The sequence below is a fragment of the Plodia interpunctella genome, chromosome 4, assembly GCF_027563975.2.
Source record: "Plodia interpunctella isolate USDA-ARS_2022_Savannah chromosome 4, ilPloInte3.2, whole genome shotgun sequence".
Lineage (NCBI taxonomy): Eukaryota > Metazoa > Arthropoda > Insecta > Lepidoptera > Pyralidae > Plodia > Plodia interpunctella.
The window spans coordinates 7,529,137-7,548,898 of record NC_071297.1 but is presented as its reverse complement, the minus strand read 5'-3'; the positions used below and the strand labels follow the sequence as shown (position 1 = coordinate 7,548,898).

At 32.5% G+C, this 19,762-nt stretch overlaps 2 protein-coding genes across 3 annotated transcripts; one reads left to right on the top strand and one right to left on the bottom strand.

Annotated features, from left to right (window-relative positions):
* The first annotated feature begins 831 nt into the window (after window positions 1–831).
* Window positions 832–8,980, top strand: LOC128669349 (monocarboxylate transporter 13-like). 2 transcript variants are annotated; one of them, XM_053744113.2, is made up of 9 exons: window positions 832–1,141; window positions 2,466–2,589; window positions 4,326–4,469; window positions 5,196–5,471; window positions 5,806–5,872; window positions 5,963–6,110; window positions 6,437–6,581; window positions 7,117–7,305; window positions 7,944–8,980. In XM_053744113.2, the coding sequence occupies exons 1-9, from the start codon at window positions 1,028–1,030 to the stop codon at window positions 8,063–8,065; spliced, it is 1,329 nt and encodes a 442-aa protein (XP_053600088.1). In that variant the 5' UTR covers window positions 832–1,027; the 3' UTR covers window positions 8,066–8,980. The 2 variants fall into 2 exon arrangements, with proteins under 2 accessions (XP_053600088.1, XP_053600087.1); XM_053744112.1 differs by having other exon boundaries at window positions 833–1,141; window positions 5,725–5,872.
* Window positions 8,797–19,517, bottom strand: LOC128669550 (uncharacterized). The gene is made up of 20 exons (XM_053744454.2): window positions 19,300–19,517; window positions 18,640–18,837; window positions 18,229–18,411; window positions 18,084–18,153; window positions 17,684–17,810; window positions 17,387–17,567; window positions 17,192–17,304; window positions 16,851–17,088; window positions 16,453–16,638; window positions 15,187–15,359; window positions 12,888–13,098; window positions 12,256–12,453; window positions 11,948–12,130; window positions 11,757–11,826; window positions 11,562–11,688; window positions 11,295–11,475; window positions 11,097–11,209; window positions 10,640–10,877; window positions 10,121–10,306; window positions 8,797–9,645 (listed from the first exon to the last, which is right to left on the bottom strand). The coding sequence occupies exons 1-20, from the start codon at window positions 19,511–19,513 to the stop codon at window positions 9,461–9,463; spliced, it is 3,375 nt and encodes a 1,124-aa protein (XP_053600429.1). The 5' UTR covers window positions 19,514–19,517; the 3' UTR covers window positions 8,797–9,460.
* Window positions 19,518–19,762: the final 245 nt, after the last annotated feature.

The window sequence follows — 19,762 nt, the reverse complement described above, 5'->3', positions numbered from 1 at the left end:
GACCTAGGTTGACCAATGACATGAATGACGCAGAGTGCACATTTATTTTGATGAATAGCGTAGAGAAAATTTTCGAAGTCGACTATTTAGTTACGGTGGTTGAAGTCCTGTAGTGTCAGAAGTAGGTACCATTGATCAGTGGCTACTGATTATGGTAGTATGTGGTAGTGGTTACTGACCATTAATGGTACCTACTACCATGGGATTAGTAAGTAGGTACTTTGTACGAAGTACTAACTAAATCCATGTCTACTAATGACACTAATTGTTAAAGTGACTTGAAAATCTAACACTAGTGTTAGCAATAACCATGGAATTAGTAGGTACCTACTCCGTAGGTACAACTAATTTCACTACAATAACAACCTCGATAAGAAGAAGAAGACGAGGACACACTATAGCTTCTTGACTGTACCTAGTTCGCTAAATATATCTGATCACTATAATAAATAACGTGAGGTGTACCTATCTTCTACATCACTATCATTATAGTATAAAATTAACAAAGGCGCTTCCCGCTGTCTGTCTGTCCCTATGTACGAGTACGCTTACATATTTAAAATGACGCAAAGAATTTTAATGCGAATTTTTTAAATGATTTCCCGAGGAAGTTTTTGTTTATAATTTATTATGGTTTTATCAGAGCGAAGAGAGAAAGAAAGAAGAGAGATAAACGTCGACACTATCTGGGCCAAAATAGGATTGGATATTATTCTGTATACAGCGACACTGTAAATATCTTAGTTATCTTATTTGCATAGTGGCTTTAGACTTATTGCTCTAATTATGTAATTAATGAAGATCTGCAGTCATACATTTTTCGATTTTGCTCTAACAACTTAAGAGCGCGCGTGCCATGGAAAATACTATTTGTATCATATCAGACTGACCGAGTGAGTGAAGTGGACGTGCGTGGATCCTGCAAACCTACGCGTAAAAATGCCGACATAACAATAATAAAAAAATCCGTATATAGATTAAAAAATTAAAATTTTAGCGCACATAGTCAAGTTAGTTTTTCGTAATTATGGATGAAGCTTTCGCTCATGTCGAAGGTGGTGTCATCAGGAATAAAAGGGGGCTAATCCCCCCTGATGGTGGTTGGGGGTATGTTATCGGACTCGGAGTGGGGTTTACATTCGTGAGTTTTTAAATACATTTTAAAATAATAAAATAAATTAATTTTTTGATAGTTACTTTTAGGTATTTCACAATACTGTGGCGAAGAATGTGTAGATACTTTTTAGCATGTACGTACTTGGTGGTTTAGTTCTTTTTTTCTATCACAAAAATACATCAAAAAAGTAAAGTCTCCCAAAGAAATTATATTTAACATGACTTTTTGAAAATAAAATGGTAGCTACTCATAAACTTTTAATTTATTTTAAGTACTTCCAACAAAAATTGGGTGAGAATTTCCAAAAATCTTATTAGGGATTTTTATTAATAACATTATTACATTTAAGTAAGTTTATGAAGTCAAGTATATCAATGCTGAGATAATTACTGTAGGTACTTAAACCAGAAGAGTAAAATAAATTTGGTAATGACCTGTAGTAATACTAAATATTGTAGAGCATCTAAACGAAGTACCTTCAAAGTAAATTGATTAAATTGCAATAACCTGATAGTGATAATATATTTTCGACTTTGTATTTTAAGTTTTCTTCATACCTTTGTTAAAGAACTCTTAAATACTTATGACTAAGTTTTTGGACACCGATGTCACAACTATTACTCAATAATAGATGAAAAAAAAATTGAATTAGCATTTTCCAAAATGTGTAACGTATCTAACACAGTTTTTGCCAAACGACTAACGACAGAGAATCACTCTTCATGATCAGCAAAAAAATGAACACATTAATTTAAATGGTTTTGGTTTTAATGGTTAAATGATTTAGGCAAAACAATTCATTTGAATGAAGATTGAGAAATCTCAAATTTGAACAGCTTACATGATAGTGATTAGCTTTTTTAATCATGAACTTAACATGTCGTGTTAAACTTAGGAGCTTAATCAAATTAAACTTAAAAATAAGGATTATTTTTTATAAAGAAACAGTCAAAATTTACGAGTAATTATATTGTTTTATAATCATAATAAGCAACTATTTTTTAATAATGCTTTAGGTGTCATAATAATGATTCGTGGATATCTACTGATGCGATGTGGATAATTTCAATTCGGTGGGACAAGCGGAAGTAGGTACCTAGATGAAATTAAATTAACAAGATGATTACAGACAAACAAATGTGGTCAAGTTATCTAATCTTGTTTTCTTAAAAGTTGTAACGATTTCAATGTATGTATGGTTATAAAAGTACCTAATATTACTGTTTTGGGTTTAGGGTGGTGAAAATTTCTTATCTGAGTTAGGCACTAATATTAATTTTAAAGTACTATTGAATGGACACACTGATGATACAAGTATTGTTAAATTTATACTTGTAATTTTTTTCAGATGCTTGGTTTTGGTTCCTCTAACGCTTTTGGCATCCTGTTCAATGACTTCTTCTTAGAGCAGGATGGCGCTAGTGGGTTGCCTCTAGTCATAGGAGTTTACAATGGAGCACTCTCTTTTGCAGGTACGTTACATAAAAAACTATATTTGTTCAGTCAGATAGACAAGTGCACGAGTATATATATATACCTACCGTATATATATACTATATACCTTAAGAACCCTAATAATTAATGTGTTTTGTGTGTTACACTCACAAAATATTATTTTCCTTCGGGCACATTCGAGTAAATTTTACAAAAAACTCTAAAAGTATTCCAGAATGTTCTAAACCAATGAATGTTAAGTATCAATTCATCAAAAGAATACGAAATGGCGAAGTTCACAAATATTATAATGAATTTCGCAAAATATATCCGCTGTCATAAATATTTATTAGGCGATTTAATTCGTTCGGTATTGTTTTTACTTAATTCATCTTTACATAATTCATACATTCATTTTATAAAATTCTTAGTGCGAAATATTGAAAAATAAAACTCTCTGAAAAACAAACCATTTGCCTAACCTTTGGTTCCTAATAGATATGTTTGTTCCTATAATTTATACTACTTCGATTGTATCAATCGACCCAATGACGATAGATCTACTATCTATCGACAGTTTCATTTCTAAGAATATCGATTTTTGTAGAGCAACCGAACAAAAGTAACAACTTATATTAGTGCTCACTGTAGGTGGATGCGTAGCTCTAGATCTAGATATAATAAAATATTCAAAATTATTTAAGTACATTATTACAAGACTTTTTTGAATTATTACATTCGAAATAATATTTTTTTTTTCACATTAATTCTCAGAAAAAATATAAAATAGCTATTTATAGATTTTTTCAAAGGCTTGAGCAGAGTTCAATAAATAATAAGTATTTCTTGCTTTTCTTTGAAACCAAGGCTCGAATATTCTATTGGTTTGCTGAATTCGAAAATTCTATTGGTTCAATGGCTTTGCCTATTAAGTTTTTATTAAGTCTATGAACTAAGCTCGAATTACTGCCCCTAATTGACGGATATTGTGGTCCCAATAGTGGACATCTGTTGACCTGATTAAGCCCGCGAACCGATTGATTTTAGGCTTTTTAATTGTAACTGGTCTATGCTCCTAACTATTGACTTCTATTAAGAATTGCTTCTAAGAAATATAAGATTTGTATTTTGTGTGCATAACACTTTTGTATGTGGAGAATTGAGTTTGATCGTGTATTTAAGTTTTATGTTTGATGAGCCATTTTCGTTTGTGTTTTTCCGATACTTCTTAATTTCTTCCCTTTTACTGCAACTTTTGAACTCCATATTTTTTTAAATTTCCGCATACTTACGTAAGTGAATTATTAACATGCGTTCGATCTACATCATACTTTGTATGAGTCTAGAACACAAATCTTGCGTCAACAATGCAACTTGATCCGCACTTTCTACACCACCGTCGATCATTTTTAGACACGTGGTAACTCGATCCTGCTTCCATGCGATTGCGTGTAAGAACTTATTGGCAGACCATTTCCTTAAATTTTATACTGAACCGGGAAAATATTTTCATATTTCTGTACTAGTTCATAAAGTTGACAGAATCTTGTTGTGAAAGGCATGGTACGTGAAACACAACGCGTTGTAGAATTTTGGTTGTCTTGAAAATGTTTGCTATGATAAAGTGACTATGTTCCAGCAAAAATAAATACTAATCGAAACAGTGCAAATTTTGTATACTTATGTGCCCATAATCACCATCAGTCACTTGTGGGGTTATATATTATATTTGAGAAAAAATATGGTAATTATTTTTATTCCATCGTGATTTCAGGGTTTCTCAGCGGTATTGCCTTGAAGAAGTATTCGTTTCGTCAAGTGGGGTTATTCGGAGCGGCACTCTTCGTTTTAGGAGATGTCCTCACTATATTTGTACAGAAAACATATCAACTTGCGATTACTTTCGGAGTCATTAGGGGTAAGAGCTGTTTGATTTGCCACTTACTTTAAATTAGGCTTTTATCACCAGCGTAATATTTGATATGATTTTTGTAGAGCTAGTCTTATGACAATTTTGAAATGACAAAGTATTCAAATAAGTGTAGTTCAGTAGGTATTCAACACGACTTAATTAGATTTAGCGAAACTAAACAAAGACTTCAAACTAGAGTAAATTAATCTCGACATAATTGCAAGTGTAAAGTTCATTCACCTGTATCTATTTACAATGCACATCATTTTATTATTGTTAATTAATTACACCGTTAACGTTTTATTTGTCCCGTCTATCACATTAAGTTGCAAGGTTCAATAAGGACCTAGGGATAATAAAATTTGAACGAATTTGATCGTTTTGATGATTTTTTTTATTGACAAGACACGTGTAGCTGTTGGCATTTGTGTTCAATAAAAATCTATCACCTTTAGGTCTTAGTTCTTGGGCATTACATAATAACTAAAAATTCCGTAGTTTTTTTTAACCAACATGTTAGTAGACGTTATAAGGTTACATGTTGTTATGTATAAAATGTACAATATCACTGGTGAGTTCCGCAAAAATCGGGATTCAAATTCTAATCAAGACCAAAATTTTGATTAAAACAGATCTGAAGAAAATTTGTATAAAATTAAATAATTCTGATCAGGCATTAGGTATCAGCTATCTGACATCTAAATCCTATTTCACATAACGTTACTTTTTCAGGGTCAGGGTTTGGCGTCATGATCCCCGTTAGTTTTACCGCCTTCAACTGTTATTTCACGAAAAAACGAACGGCCATGATGAGTGCGAACCAAACCATGAGTAGCATGGCGTCCATAACCTTTCCGATGTTGGTAACCTTCCTACTCTCGGAATACGGGTTCAGGTGGACCCTGGCTCTAATCATGGCCATAGATCTACATCTAGTCTTCGCAATGTTAGTAATGCATCCAGTGGAATGGCATTTGATTAAGTCTGGAGAACCAACATCTGAGACAGGTATATTGCAAGTTATATGTTATATTCTAGTATTGCTGGTTTTGGTAATTAAACGGAAGATGTCTAATCGACTATATAGAATAATATTATGATTAATTTATTCCATAATTATTTTGTTTATTGGTGTCACGTTTTGGGCAACATGATCAATGTTAAGAAGGTTATGGTGAAGAGTAGATTGCTTGCTGTCTTTCATTAATAATGTCATTGTGATTAATATTTATGATCAAAGTTGCTTGTGTATCGTTTTCAGAATTACCATTAAAATGTGATGTCCTTAGTGTTAGAAAAATACACAGTGATAATGACGATTCCTTTGTAAAAATGTTGTCAGGTGATGTTGAAGAAATTAAAGAAAATAAGAAAAATAACAGACACGAATCCATACAGAAAAGCATAATGTAAGTGTCGATAAAATACTCATTTATTTTTCCGTTCGATTTCATGATTTGTAGGATGAGTATGGTAGAAATAATAGTTTATTTTTCCAGAAAAGTGATTTGTGACAATGTTGAATTGGATCTGTTAAAAGACCCAAGGTTTGTCAGTACATTAGTCGGCATCGGCTTCGCTTTTGTTTCTGATGTTACTTATCTAGCAATGGAGCCTATGTTGTTGTTCTCTTATGGATTTTCACAGGTAAATGATTTACCAAAATATTTATGTTTCATATTTGGAATCGTTTTAATCAATATATTACAAATACTTATTAATAAACTTTTGTTTGTAATGAATTTATCACCTATTTCAATGTAAATAAGTGTATTGTTCGTCTAATTTTTATTATTTTATTTATCTTTAAACAGTTAAAGCTATAGACTGCTTCCTTAGACAACAAGAATTATTATTTAAGCACAATTACAATGGTTTTTGCCAGGGATGATATAATACCGTTATTACTGAACGCGCCAATTTTGTTAAAAAAGTAATGGGTGACTATTAAGCATACTTTTGAATGATTTCAGATGGAAGTAGCGACATGCGTCATGGTAGGAGCTCTAGCAGACTTACTGGCCAGATTCGCATTTGCTGTGTTCACGTATTTCTTTGTCGTGGATAGCAAGAAACTATTCTATATTGGAACATGCATCACTATACTTCTTCGGATAGGTTTGTTTTATAATAAGCTTAATAATGTAGTTAGTTTACGTTCATTGATTTTATTATCAGGCAGTATATAGTAAGTTTTTTAATTACTTGGGATTATGTTATCATTCTACGCTTGGATTTTTATTATCTGTTATCAGATCCAATTTATGCTTAAATTTATACGGATAGGTACTAAGAAAGTTTGTAAAAAATTTAGATTAAATATTTTTACTAAGTACTTCAAGTAATGCTACGTATGTACATACACATACATAAATTCGATTAATATTTGTTTTACGAAATCACTGGTTGCATAAAAATTGTTCAGTTAGAAAATTAAATCATCAGTTTGGGTCTCAAAACATGTTCTGTCTTATAGATATCAAAGACCTCTCATGACGTTTTTCATGACGAGACTATGAATCACAATAACAAACGTAGGAATTACAATAGAGCGACCTCTTTATTTCAGGAACAAGTCTTGCATTTTTGTATTTGTTGTAATTATTTCGTTTCTAAATACGCTTTACTTACTTATTTGTTTTCATGTGTGCAGCCCTGGTGAGCTCCAGCGACCTCTGGTACGTGTTCACGGTGACAGCCCTGTCAGGGCTGGTCAGATGTACTGTCCAAGTGTTGTTCCCTCTGGTGCTGGTGGCTGCTGCCCCTGATAGATTTCCAGCTGCATTGGCCCTGCATATACTATTCTCAGGGGTATTAATGCTGATGGCTGACCCGCTTATTGGTAAGAATTGTTTTTACTCAACTTCGGTCAACATAATGTATGAAGGGCCTTAATAGTATTTTTTTTACACTGCACAAATTTCACGAGCAGATACGGAAGTTAATTTATTTTGGTCTCCAATACAATTTGGATGATTTGATTTGTCGAAAATTTTCGCTCTTTTTTCAATGTTAGCTTTTTTTGGAAGATTAACCTATTTCATGTGCAGTGAGTATGACTGATTGATTGTAGCAATTTATTATTTAAGTACATGCTTTTGCTCGCGACTTAATATGCATATCATTCGTTTTTTCTGTTCCCATAATGTGGGCATCTTTTTCAGTGTTCTTTCTTTGTGTGACAAACATTACCTAGGTATGTCAGTAGTTGTAAAATTTCCTGCCTGTCAGACTAAAACATGTCATTTGCTATATCTAAACTAAAGTTATTCTTGGATTATTCAAATTAGTCATTTTCTACGTATGATAAAAAAAATTCCTATTGCATATTTTTCAGATTTCATCATTAGCATTTGAATCTAAATATTCAGAGATTAAAATTATTATGTAATCATGATGAGATTTGAGATTATATATCAGTTATTTTATTTCAGCAATAAGTACTTACCTATTTTGATATTTTTTTCTTGTAATTTTTAGGAGTGCTGTATGACGCTACTGGCAGCTACATGTACTGTTTCCTGGCTATGAGCATCTGCTGCCTTGTGTGTATAGTGCTATGGACTATAGAATACATAGTTTATCGCGAAAAAAGATCTTGAACATCATATTGAATACCTCGATAATTTAAAATTCGAATATCAAAGTAATTAAATAAAAATGTGTACGTTTCTTCTACTTATGAAAGCTTATGACCATTTTATACAAATGTTATTTAAAATTATGTTAAAATGTGGTTGGTGTAGTGTGGTTTTATAGCTTTTATATCTGTAGGTCACATATATGATATATGGAGAGAAAGAGATATAAAAACAAAAATGTTCCTTTTGGTAGGTGTCTTAAACTTAGAACATTATAAGTTGGAAGTATTTTTGTATTGGATTTTTGAAAGGCAGTAAAAAGTAATAAAAAAACAATAAGAAATAAGAGAAAAATCTTTCTAAGTAGGTACCTAATTAATGCAAGATCGATTTTCACCTACCCACAAAAAAAGTAATATGTACACTACTATTAACTTTCATCAAAATGGATCCGTTTTTGAGATCTATCTAAATATACAACTGTTGATTAATTTATTATATGGCCTAGAATTACATATCTATACTTAGTAAAATATAACTTAAGTCCTATATGAAAGATGTCAAATAGTATATAAATCTATCATCTGTCTCTGTCGCTCTCATTTCCAATGTATCGGTTCATCCTGCTTTCATATAACTCAAGTTATATATATTTTTTTAAACCAATGATACTACCTATTTAAACTTAATTTAAGAAAAAGTTCAGTTACTTACTGTAGTTTAAATATAAAATGAAAGAGGACTTTTATAAGGTTTACTTGTTTATTAGCGTAGGTACAAACACTAACTCATGCAAATATATCGAGTGTAAAAAGCAAATGTCTTTTTTTAGAATATTTAATATATTTCCAAAGTTTAAAAGAATAAAAGTAACGAACTTTATTGTTTTATATTTTTTTGGATATGCAATAAAAAATATAACAAATGCTTTAATTATTTGGTTATCTATCTAGATTAATTACTATTCATACCTAATAGCTTATTGCATATAACAAAGCGGTATTTTGTAGTTTTATAGTATCTACCAATTTCCTTGAATATTTATGAGGTTAATTAACCTCGAAAGTACGTCACAAAAATATACATATATAAATGTTATCGTCCAGTGCAACGTGGGATATACGATGCTATGGCAAACTCATGTTCTAATTAATAACAATATCAAAAGTTACTTTAAAAAATGCATCGAAATTGGTACTGAAACAATTGAAAGGAAAACGCGCATATAACATTTGTGTGCTGATGTGCCATTTCAAAAACAAAAAAAAATATTTAGTTATTTCTACTTCTTCTATTTGGTTTCTAGGCACGACCTTCACATTACTTTTTGCAATTTAAAAGACAAAATCACCTATACAGAGTTTTTAAGAATAATATAAAGGTTAAAATATGCCGTAATTGTTATAATTTTTCTATCTAATTGACCGGCTTGGTTGGTACTCGCTTTCTTGGCTCAATCTTAAGTCGAAATCCATCCTCCCTCTTCAGGATAATATCTGCTTGCAGTTTGAAGTCTTTCTCGTCGACTACTGAGGTGGTCTTGAAGTTTCGAAGAATAGTTGACAGCAATATTTTCAATTTCAGCATTGCGTACTTACGACCTGCGAGAAGAGAAATGAAACAATCGTCACAGAAATACAGACCTTGATGAGAATCTAAACTAGGACAAAAAGGTGTTTTGGATACAAAAATATCGATTAAGCTGCTTCAAGATAAGTTCTGTTTCCTTATGACTTTGGGACGAGGTCATTACGTGAAATGAAATACACACAACAACTTTTTAGGCACAATGGATCTTTTCCATTTCATACACAAGTTAATAATCAACCAGTGTGTAGGTTTCCCCATGATGTTTTCCGGCACCGGTAGCAGGTGGTCTGTGAAAAACCTATACATGAGTCAGATTGGTATACAATCGAATGTGGTACGAGTAGGATTCGAACTTGGGAACTTTCGATCTACAGGCGGGCATCTTGACCATTATTACATCACAACCGCTTTTTTTTGAAATAAATTTCAAATTAAGATAGGTAGGATCCAAAAAAAAAGAAAAAAAACCAGTTAGAACATACTTACCAACACAGCTCCTGGGGCCAGCGCTGAACGGTATATAACTGTAGTAGTGTCTATTGGCAGTGTTTTCTGGGAGAAAATTATCTGGATTAAACTGTTCCGGATTGTTATAGTATTTCTCACTTCGGTGGATCTTGTACGTGCCAATTACCACGGTCGATCCAGCTGGGAGAACGTGCCCATTCGTTACTGTTGAAAAAATTAATATAATTGCCAACAGTAGGCGAAATGATAAATAAAAAATAAATATATACCTATATCTATATGAAAATATCACACAGAGTTAGCTGGGTTGGACCTAAGGTAAATTTAAGACTATGAGATACTAATAGTTAAATATCCTAGACTCATGTCAGGTCAAACTGAAAAATAGAACATTTTCCACTCTGATCTGACTGGGAATCGAACCTCTAATGTAGCAGTCTGACATGATGATCATGAGGCTACAGAGGTCGTCAAACGATATAATAATTATTTTTTTCACATTACTTTATATAAATCAAAATTTATACAATTCTCTACCAATTTTGACATCTTGCTTCAGCTTCCTAGCAATAATAGGCACAGGCGGGTACAGCCTCAGAGATTCCAGGATCACTCGTTCTAAATACTTCATCTTAAGAGTATCATTGAAAGTAGCTAGTCGGTTCGAGTCGCCGAAGATTTCATATAGTTCGTCGTATACTTTGGCTTGCACATCTTGATGGATACCGAGAAGACACAACACAAAACTGGAACCAGCAGCGGTGGTGTCATGGCCCTAGAATCAAATAGTAGGTTTGGTAAACGGATTGCCGATTAGCTTAGGATTTCCAGCTTAGAAAATCTATCGGTTAAAAAAAGCTAAGCTATAAGCTTTTAAAAAACAAAATTTACATGTAATTCCATGGTTCAGTCAGAAGAGAAAATAGATCAAAAGAAGCGCCGGAGTTTAAGTGTGAGTTCGAAAGAATATAAATGTATAGATTTATCTACGTACCTCGAACATTATCGTGTCAACCTCCTCCTTAATTTCATGATCTGTTATATCATTCGTACCATTTTGCGCCGATTCAATCATGAGATCTAAGAAAGCAAGACGTTTCTTTGCACCTATAATAAAATTGAAAGATTTTTTATAATAGATCAGAAGAAACAAAGCTACCTTTGCTATTAGTAATTGTTTTATTATACTTACCAATATCATTTTCATCATTAAAATCAAGATCGTCTTTATAGCCTTTGAAAACTATATCAGCTAAAGATTTATTGTCTTCAATCAAATCATCTTTAGTAGATTTAGTCAATTCCTCTATGGTGCTTGGTATAATTCCCTTGGCCTTATTTTCTATGTAAATTTGCTTTTTCTGCTTGATTACCTTCAGAAAAGAACATAGTTAAAGCCACGGGTTAGGGCAGATAGGGGAATAGATTCACAAAAACTTCAAGATAACGTTTAATATACCTTATTGGTGAGTCCATGGATTATGTTAAGTAGCTTGATCTGTTGTTTGAAGATTGAAGTAAGTTTGAAAATGAAATCAAATCGTAGCCATAATTTGTAATGTCTCTGATGAATGATGTCACACATTCTGAAAGTAAAGTTATAGATATTAAAACGATATGAGCGATCAAATTATAGGTAATTTGTGATACTTACTTCATAACTGCCATAGCGTAGTCGAAACCAGATTCATCCTGTGTTTTTCTGTTTATTCCCATAGCGGTTTCTGAAAATTATTATTGATTGTTATTGATTGTTCATATTAATATGATCTAGATGACTGAATTCAAAATATATTACTTTTATATTGAAGCTCATAAAAAGTACGTTAAATAACTAAACTATACCTAGTAAAATATCGACAGTCACACCGCTCATGTAATCATGGACATCAAAAACCTTCCCCACTTCAGGTTTTAGCTTCTCTACGACATTCAGACTGTTTTGGTTGAACACACCAACAAACGATTTCAAAATGTTGATATGGAAAGTCGGAGCGATCATTTTACGATGAGATCGCCATTTGTGACCTAGAAATTTTAAAGTATCCAAATTAGGAGAATAAGGGATTAGTTAAGTAAATTATTTATTCATAGTTGTTTCAACAACTTTCAATTACTTGCAACTTTAGTGTTTGTAAAGGTTAAGTCCTTACCCGAACTAATTAGCAGCCCTTCACCTAACCATGGCTTGAAAAACGAATATTCTGTTGACTTATCAATATGAACTTGACTGTTTAGTATAACCTCTACATCATCAGGCTCAGACAGAAATATAACCAGTTTACTTCCAATCCAAATACGAGCCACCTTCGTATATTTTTTTGATAATTTTATGGACAATTGCAATATATCTGTAAATAAAACGAATTTGATTTTCGAAAATTATATTCTTAGCAAAAAATATGCACTATAAAATCAGTATCATGAAATCTGGGCGGATGATTTTATTTAGGTTCTTTCGATAGAAAGTGAAAAATATAGTTTTACTGAAATTAATTTTCGGTTTAAAAACAAAACAAGTATACAAACTAGGCATTTATTCAATAGCAAGGATATCGAAACTTCTGAATTTATTTTAATGGACAACACGCAAAACACTACGCTAAGCTCCAATAGCGATTTCGATGGACATAATCACAGAATCGGATACAAGACAATCAGAAACGGAGACATTTGTCCAAATATTTGTCCTGTACGATCCAAAGAAGGTCTAATTTTAGAGTAAATTATTTGACTCTAAAGTTATTAAGTCCACAAATATGACAGAGGTTTTACACCAACTTACCTGAAGGCGTTTTTCCTAAAGCAAGGAGCGCATTTCCAATGAACGGTATCGTCGAAGGTCCCTGGATCTGGTTTCCCAGAATATAGATCTTTGACTTTTGATGCCATCTGTAGAAAAGCCACAACCCCGTAGCAAGCAACAACAAGGGGTAGAACACTAGACGAGAGTAGTGGAAACCGTTGTCTTCGTCAATAATTACCGACATCCTGTCCTACGATTTAAAAAAATGCAATTCATCATTATCATTCATACTTACATATAATATTTTGAATGCGAATGTCTGTCTGACTGTATGTCGCTTTCACAGGTAAATCGTTGAACCAATATTGTCAAAATTTGAATTTGATCAATTAGTTAATTATCCGAGGTCAAATATCGGGAACCGCTAGCGCAGTTGCCGGCCATAAGAAACCTTATATATTATAAAACAAAGTCCTCTATCGCATCTGTATGTATGACATATGTAAACTCAAAAACTATTAGATTCTTATGCGGTTTTTAACAATAGATGGTGTTATACCTGAGGAAGGTTTGAATGCATACTTTATTATGTTTTTACTCAAGCGAACAGGATTGGCCGCTAGATCATTTTAAATATACTTAGTGGACAGACATGGACAATGACCTTTATATGTATTTAATTTTATAATTTAATTTCATTTATACAACATTTTATTAACACGAAGTTAATTAGGATATTTATAAGAAAATTGCACTTTGATGCGCATTTTAAATGGAATAGATATAATGTCAATTTTTTTTAAATTCATGTGAGATAAAAAAAACAATTTACATATTTACACTGTATTTTGAGTAGATATTTTAAAAAATGAAATATTAAATGAAATGAAACATTGTAGCATAGTAGACTAGGGGTACCAAAACACATATAAAAAAAAACCTATTTAAATTTCTTATAAAGAATATGACATGTTAGGAACTTACGTTAAAATGGTTCCCTCCTTGAAGCACTAAAAATACATGAGCGTTACTTGACTAAACATTAATCAATAATTAAATTGTGCCGAATCAGTTGAAATGAGCCTGAAACGGCCTTTTTTACGCCACGACCGTATGCAAGTGTGATGCTTATTAGCATAATTGGCAATTTATTGCGCTGAACTCTGACTTACAGGTGTCGCCCTTTTAATAATGTATTTCACTAAAATTAAAAAATACATTATTTTGTAAGCATTTTTTATACTGTAAGAAATAGCATATCCACTAAAGTCACCATTTGCACCTATTTAGGTATTACTGTATATAATATACTTTATAGTAATTTTGGTTAAGTGTTTTTGGTAGGTTTTGGTTCAATTTAATTTACGAAGTTTGAAGCGGTGGTTCAAACTTGGTAAATAAGGGTTAGGTTTTCGGTTAAGGACTTTGAGCCGAAAGCTCTCAGGTTCGAATCCTACTAGTGCAAGATGAGCTTGTATATCATTCTGACTCGTTTCATCGTCCATCACTTGCTTACCGTGAAGGATAACATTGTGAGGAAACCTGCACTCCAGTGGATTCATTATCAACTTGTGTGTGCAATTAAGATGGTAATGATAGACCTCTCCATTATCTACAGTCCGTGTCAAGGTAGTCGTTATGTGTGTTTCATTCCACGTAATGACCATGAAGAATACGACTATGAAGAGAAAGATAGAGAGGTATTAGTCAAGCAACCGAGAAGTCTAGCAGTAAAATATTAATTTACTTTAAGTTACTTGGTTACAAAAAATATGTTTATGTATATTTATTTTTATTTATTTATTATTTTCAACTACCATTGTATGATATAATATCTCTCTTACTTTCTCGACCTAAGGATCCGCTTTCCTACATTTTCTTCGTCACTTCGCATGGCTTTCAGCATTCCACCATAATATTTTTATTTACATATAGTATTACCTAGTTCGGCAATGATAGCTCGCGTAGATCACAAGACTATTCAAAATTGTGAACGTGTTTCTAGGTAACACGTAATTGTTTGTAGGTTATTTAGTTGGAAGTTGGAAGTTGAAATCGCAGTTCTTTTATTGCGATCACTAATGTTAATATCAGTTTTTTATGCAAAAGTTAATAACAAGATGAAACTGTACCCTGAAAATATCTAAAAATAAAATTGCAACAACAGTATCATTTATTTTCGTAATATCCATATCATGAATCATATTTTATATACTTATATTATTATCATCTGTACATTGCACTTAAGTAAAATACAGATCGTTCAGAGGTAAAGTGGGAAAACCTTTTATTTACAGCATTCGATCGAGTTACTCAAAGTCAAAGTATAATAAAATTATACTAATGGAGTTCTGATCCTAGGTTCAATTTTGATTCGGAACCCATCACTTCTCTTGAGAATTATGTCCGCTTGCAGGTCGAACTCCTTTTCAGGAACTACGGACACAGTTTTAAAGTTTCGCAAAATGGTTGAAAGTAGAATTTTCAGTTTCAGCATGGCATATTTTCGACCTGAGGACAAGCAATATAATATTTTATCATTATAAATTGATAATTATTATAATTGTTTTCCATTCATAACGAGCAAGTAAACCTGTTGAGAATAACAAGATATACTGATTAATTGGTACAAATAGCCTCAGATTTTAAGTTCTTTTATATATTTTCGTAATAAAGATAAATAAATACATTGATAAGACTCGATTCTCACGTAATCGAAGTTCATTTCATAAAATTTCTACAGTTTTTTCAAACTAATTCGCGATCGAAAACGTTCAATCGTACAATTTGACTTTTTGATTGTGATTACGTGAAAGCAGATATTGAAACTTTTTTAAAAATAAAATGAAAATTGATATATTCAACTTTGGCTACGTGAAAATTGCGACCCTGTTTCTAAGGGAGTAGGCAGACAGAGATTAGAGATTTCTACTTGCTACGATGTTTTCTCTCGAAATAATTCTATAATGACAATTTCAGTGTTGTAAGATCTAATTTTCTATTACTTATGTCAATAAGTCATTGTCGATAACCATATCAGGATAAATAAACATTTTTTGTATTATTGTATAACAAACATATAATAATTCAAGCAGATCCATGTGCAAAACCAATCCTATTATAATACAACAACCTGCAGGTAACGCATGTAAATTATAATTCACATTAATTTGCATAGAATACAATAATGACAAGAAATAAATGCTTCATTATTTCAAAAAAATCCAGGTTAATAAGTAGATATGGACGATGATATTCTGTAATGAATAAAATATCTGCTTGCCAAAATGATATATTTCGGCCATTCACCTCACGCGTTGGCTTTTTTCGATATAATTAGACTCGATCAGTGTTCTAAATTGGTCTCTAGCATTGAAAAATCTTAGGTTTCACCATTTTTTTCATTTATCACTATAATTTCAAATAAGAACCTAACACCAATCAACAGACACAATCTAATCACTATTAGGTTTGGAAAAAAAAAAATCTTTTACTAAATATGGTTCAGTAGATTCGGGACAAATTGACTGTGACAGACGGATGGAAAAACGCACGAGTGATCTTTTTCAGGGGTTCAGTTTTTGTTTTTTTTAAAATAACGTACCAACACAACTCCTGGGTCCGGCACTGAAGGGTATGAAACTGTAGTAGTGTCTGTTTGCAGAGTTCTCCGGAAGGAAATTGTCCGGGTCGAATTTCTCAGGGTTCTTGTAGTGGTGCTTACTGTGATGGGTGCCCAATATCCCTATCACTACTGTGGCGCCCGCTGGTATCACGTAATTATTTGTTGCTGTGGAACAAAGAATTAGTGATATTAATTTTTTACGGATAGTCCAATAAACACCAGGCCCATATGAGTCACTGACGAGTCGCTGACATATCAAAGAAGCGATAAGCCCTTTTCAGAGACATTCATATATTATATTTCATTTTCTACATTAATTATCTACCTCAAACAATTTTACAAAACGTTTGTTTTTTCAACATTGAAGTTTAACTTACTAATTTGCACATCGCGGTTTAATCTCCTAGCTATAGCTGGCACTGGAGGGTACATCCTTAATGTTTCCAAAATCACCCGTTCCAGGTACTTCATTTGCAAGGTGTCAGCAAATGTGGCTGGACGGTCGGAATCTCCGAAGATTCCGTAGAGCTCGTCATATACCTTAGCTTGGATGTCTTGGTAGACACCCAGCAGACATAGGACGAAGCTGGAACCAGCTGCTGTTGTATCATGGCCCTATACACATATATTATTATAGTAAAATATAAATACACAGAGCAATTAGCCCATTGTTTAACTTGGATCAATAAAGAAGCAACTAAAATTCAAATAGATTTACCTCAAACATAATTGTGTCTACTTGCTCCTTAATTTCACGATCGGTTATGATATTTGTTCCACTTTGGACGGATTCTATCATAAGATCCAAAAATGCAAGGCGTTTTTTCTCACCTATATTACAAGAAAAATAATAGATATAATGTCATCTTTGTTATTAAAATCCTCAAATAAAAAATACTTTACGTTTACTTACCCACATCGTTTTCATCAATAAAATCCAAATCATCTTTTAAACCTTTAAATACGTTATCTGAGACAGTTTTGCTTTCTGCTTCTTTGTCTTCATCGATAGTTCTGGTAAGTTCTTCCATTGTTGGTGAGTTAATACCTTTTTCTTTGTTGTGCAGATATATCTCCTTTTTACTTGTTAAAACCTGTTTTAATTAATATAACCTTGAGATAAAATTACCAACCGTTTTTGTTGCTAATATAGTGTTTTCGATCTAAGGTGGCTTTTTTATTTCTATGTAATGTATGGAATAATATTTACCTTATTCGTTAGTCCATGAATGATCTGCAAAAGAGTCTTTTGCGCCTTGAAAAATGATGATAATTTGAATGAGAAGTTAAAGCGTAGCCAAAATTTGTAATGTCTTTGATGAATGATATCACACATTCTGAAAATATTCATAAGGATAAGATTCATGTTTCTACATAAACTATATGATGTTATTATATATATATCCATAATTGTTGGCAAGTTTCTACTTATACTACAAAAAAATTCGACTTTTGATGAATTAATTATATTATAAATAATAAGTGCTACCACACACTAATTAAAAAATATTTGATATGGATAAAAAATAACGATTTTTCGGAATTTTCATAAGATAGTTTGAACGTTTTTGTGATTATTTCAGCATAATTGTTGGTAAGTTTCTACTTACTTCATAACTGCCATTGCGTAATCAAAACCAGAATCGTCTTGTGTTTTTCTCGTGATTCCCATTGCTGTTTCTAAAACAAACAACACATCAGTAACTGCTGTGAGCTAGAACATGAATTAGATCAAAATATTTTTAATTTGCTTACCTAGTAATATGTCCACAGTTGTTTCACTCATATAATCATGAACATCGAAAGTTTTGCCCACTTCTTCCTTCATTTTAGTCACCACATTCATGCTGTTCTGATTGAAGACACCCACGAACGATTTCAAGATGTTAATGTGAAAAGTAGGCGCAATCAATTTTCGATGTCTCCGCCATTTATTGCCTGAAATCAAATAGTAAAATTATTGTTTCAAGTTGCTCTCTGCCAGATATCTATCTCTCACTCAAACAACATACACGAGTATGCGTATACTTAACTGATTATGTCTTGTATATTTCAAAAAACGAATTGGGTTTTCGGAAAAATTACCAAGAATCTTGAAAATAGCTTTATCGATTCGAATTTATTTAAGTTTCTGCTCTCTGCATGTAAGATTAAATAATGTGTTACCTTTACTGATAAGTAGACCTTCGCCAAGCCAAGGTTTGAACAGATCATATTCATCGGATTTTTCGATATGAACTTGGCTGTTCAAAATGGCTTCAATATCTTCAGGATTGATAATAAACACGTACAACTTTAGGCCGAGCCAAGCACGAACCACTGGGCCGTACATGTCTTGAACAACTCGACAGAATTTCACTATATCTGTGAAGTAAATCCATCGTTAGGTAACCAAACAACAATTTTAACAAAAGTGGACGTTGGAATGATTGCGATTCTTGCCAATTATATTTTGACGTTTTATCATATCTTGCTTACTCAGTAATTATCAGAATATTTTCGAACTCATATTTCGGAATTTGAAAACAAATGTTAATGTTAATTAATCAATAATAACATGCAACAACATTAGTCTATTAAGGATTTGCGTTTTTAAATATTTTCTGTATTACACATAGGTACACTACGTTATTTATCGTACCAATCTATTTTCATGAATATGTGATGGGGCAGATCTTTTTTGACCCTTCTGGTCAAAAAAAAGATTTGCCCCATCACTACACCTGGCACTATGTTGGGGTCGGCACAGTATGTTCACTGTTATTTAGCTCAGTCACTTGTCATCTGGTCTCTAACATATAGAAAAGAAAAATAATAATTACCTACCAGTGGGATTGATCCCAATGGCCATTAGTGCATTGCCAAAGATTGGCATAGCTGGAGGACCAGGGATTTTATTGCCCAGCTGGTACAGCTTGGACTGCCGATGTCTTCTCAGCATGATCCATAAAACAGCCGTGATGAGTATGAAACTCACGGTCGTTATTCTAGCGCTGCTCAGCTGCTTCCCCACGGCCTCGTCTTGAAATGTCACTGACATTTTGCTGTAAACAACATTTTGCTGTTCCAAACTTGACTTGGGTGTATATTCTGTTAACTTCAAACCTGCTTTTCTATAGTAAGTAGATCGTATTGCGTGGCAATAAACAAACATTTACTTTGTCTCTAACTATTATTGAGACACGATAACGACCTACCGTAGAAGAATCAACACCCTGACTTTACGGGGCCTAAAATATTTTGTCCCGTTTTCAATTTTTTTGGGACTTAATTTCCTGTACGAAAAAAA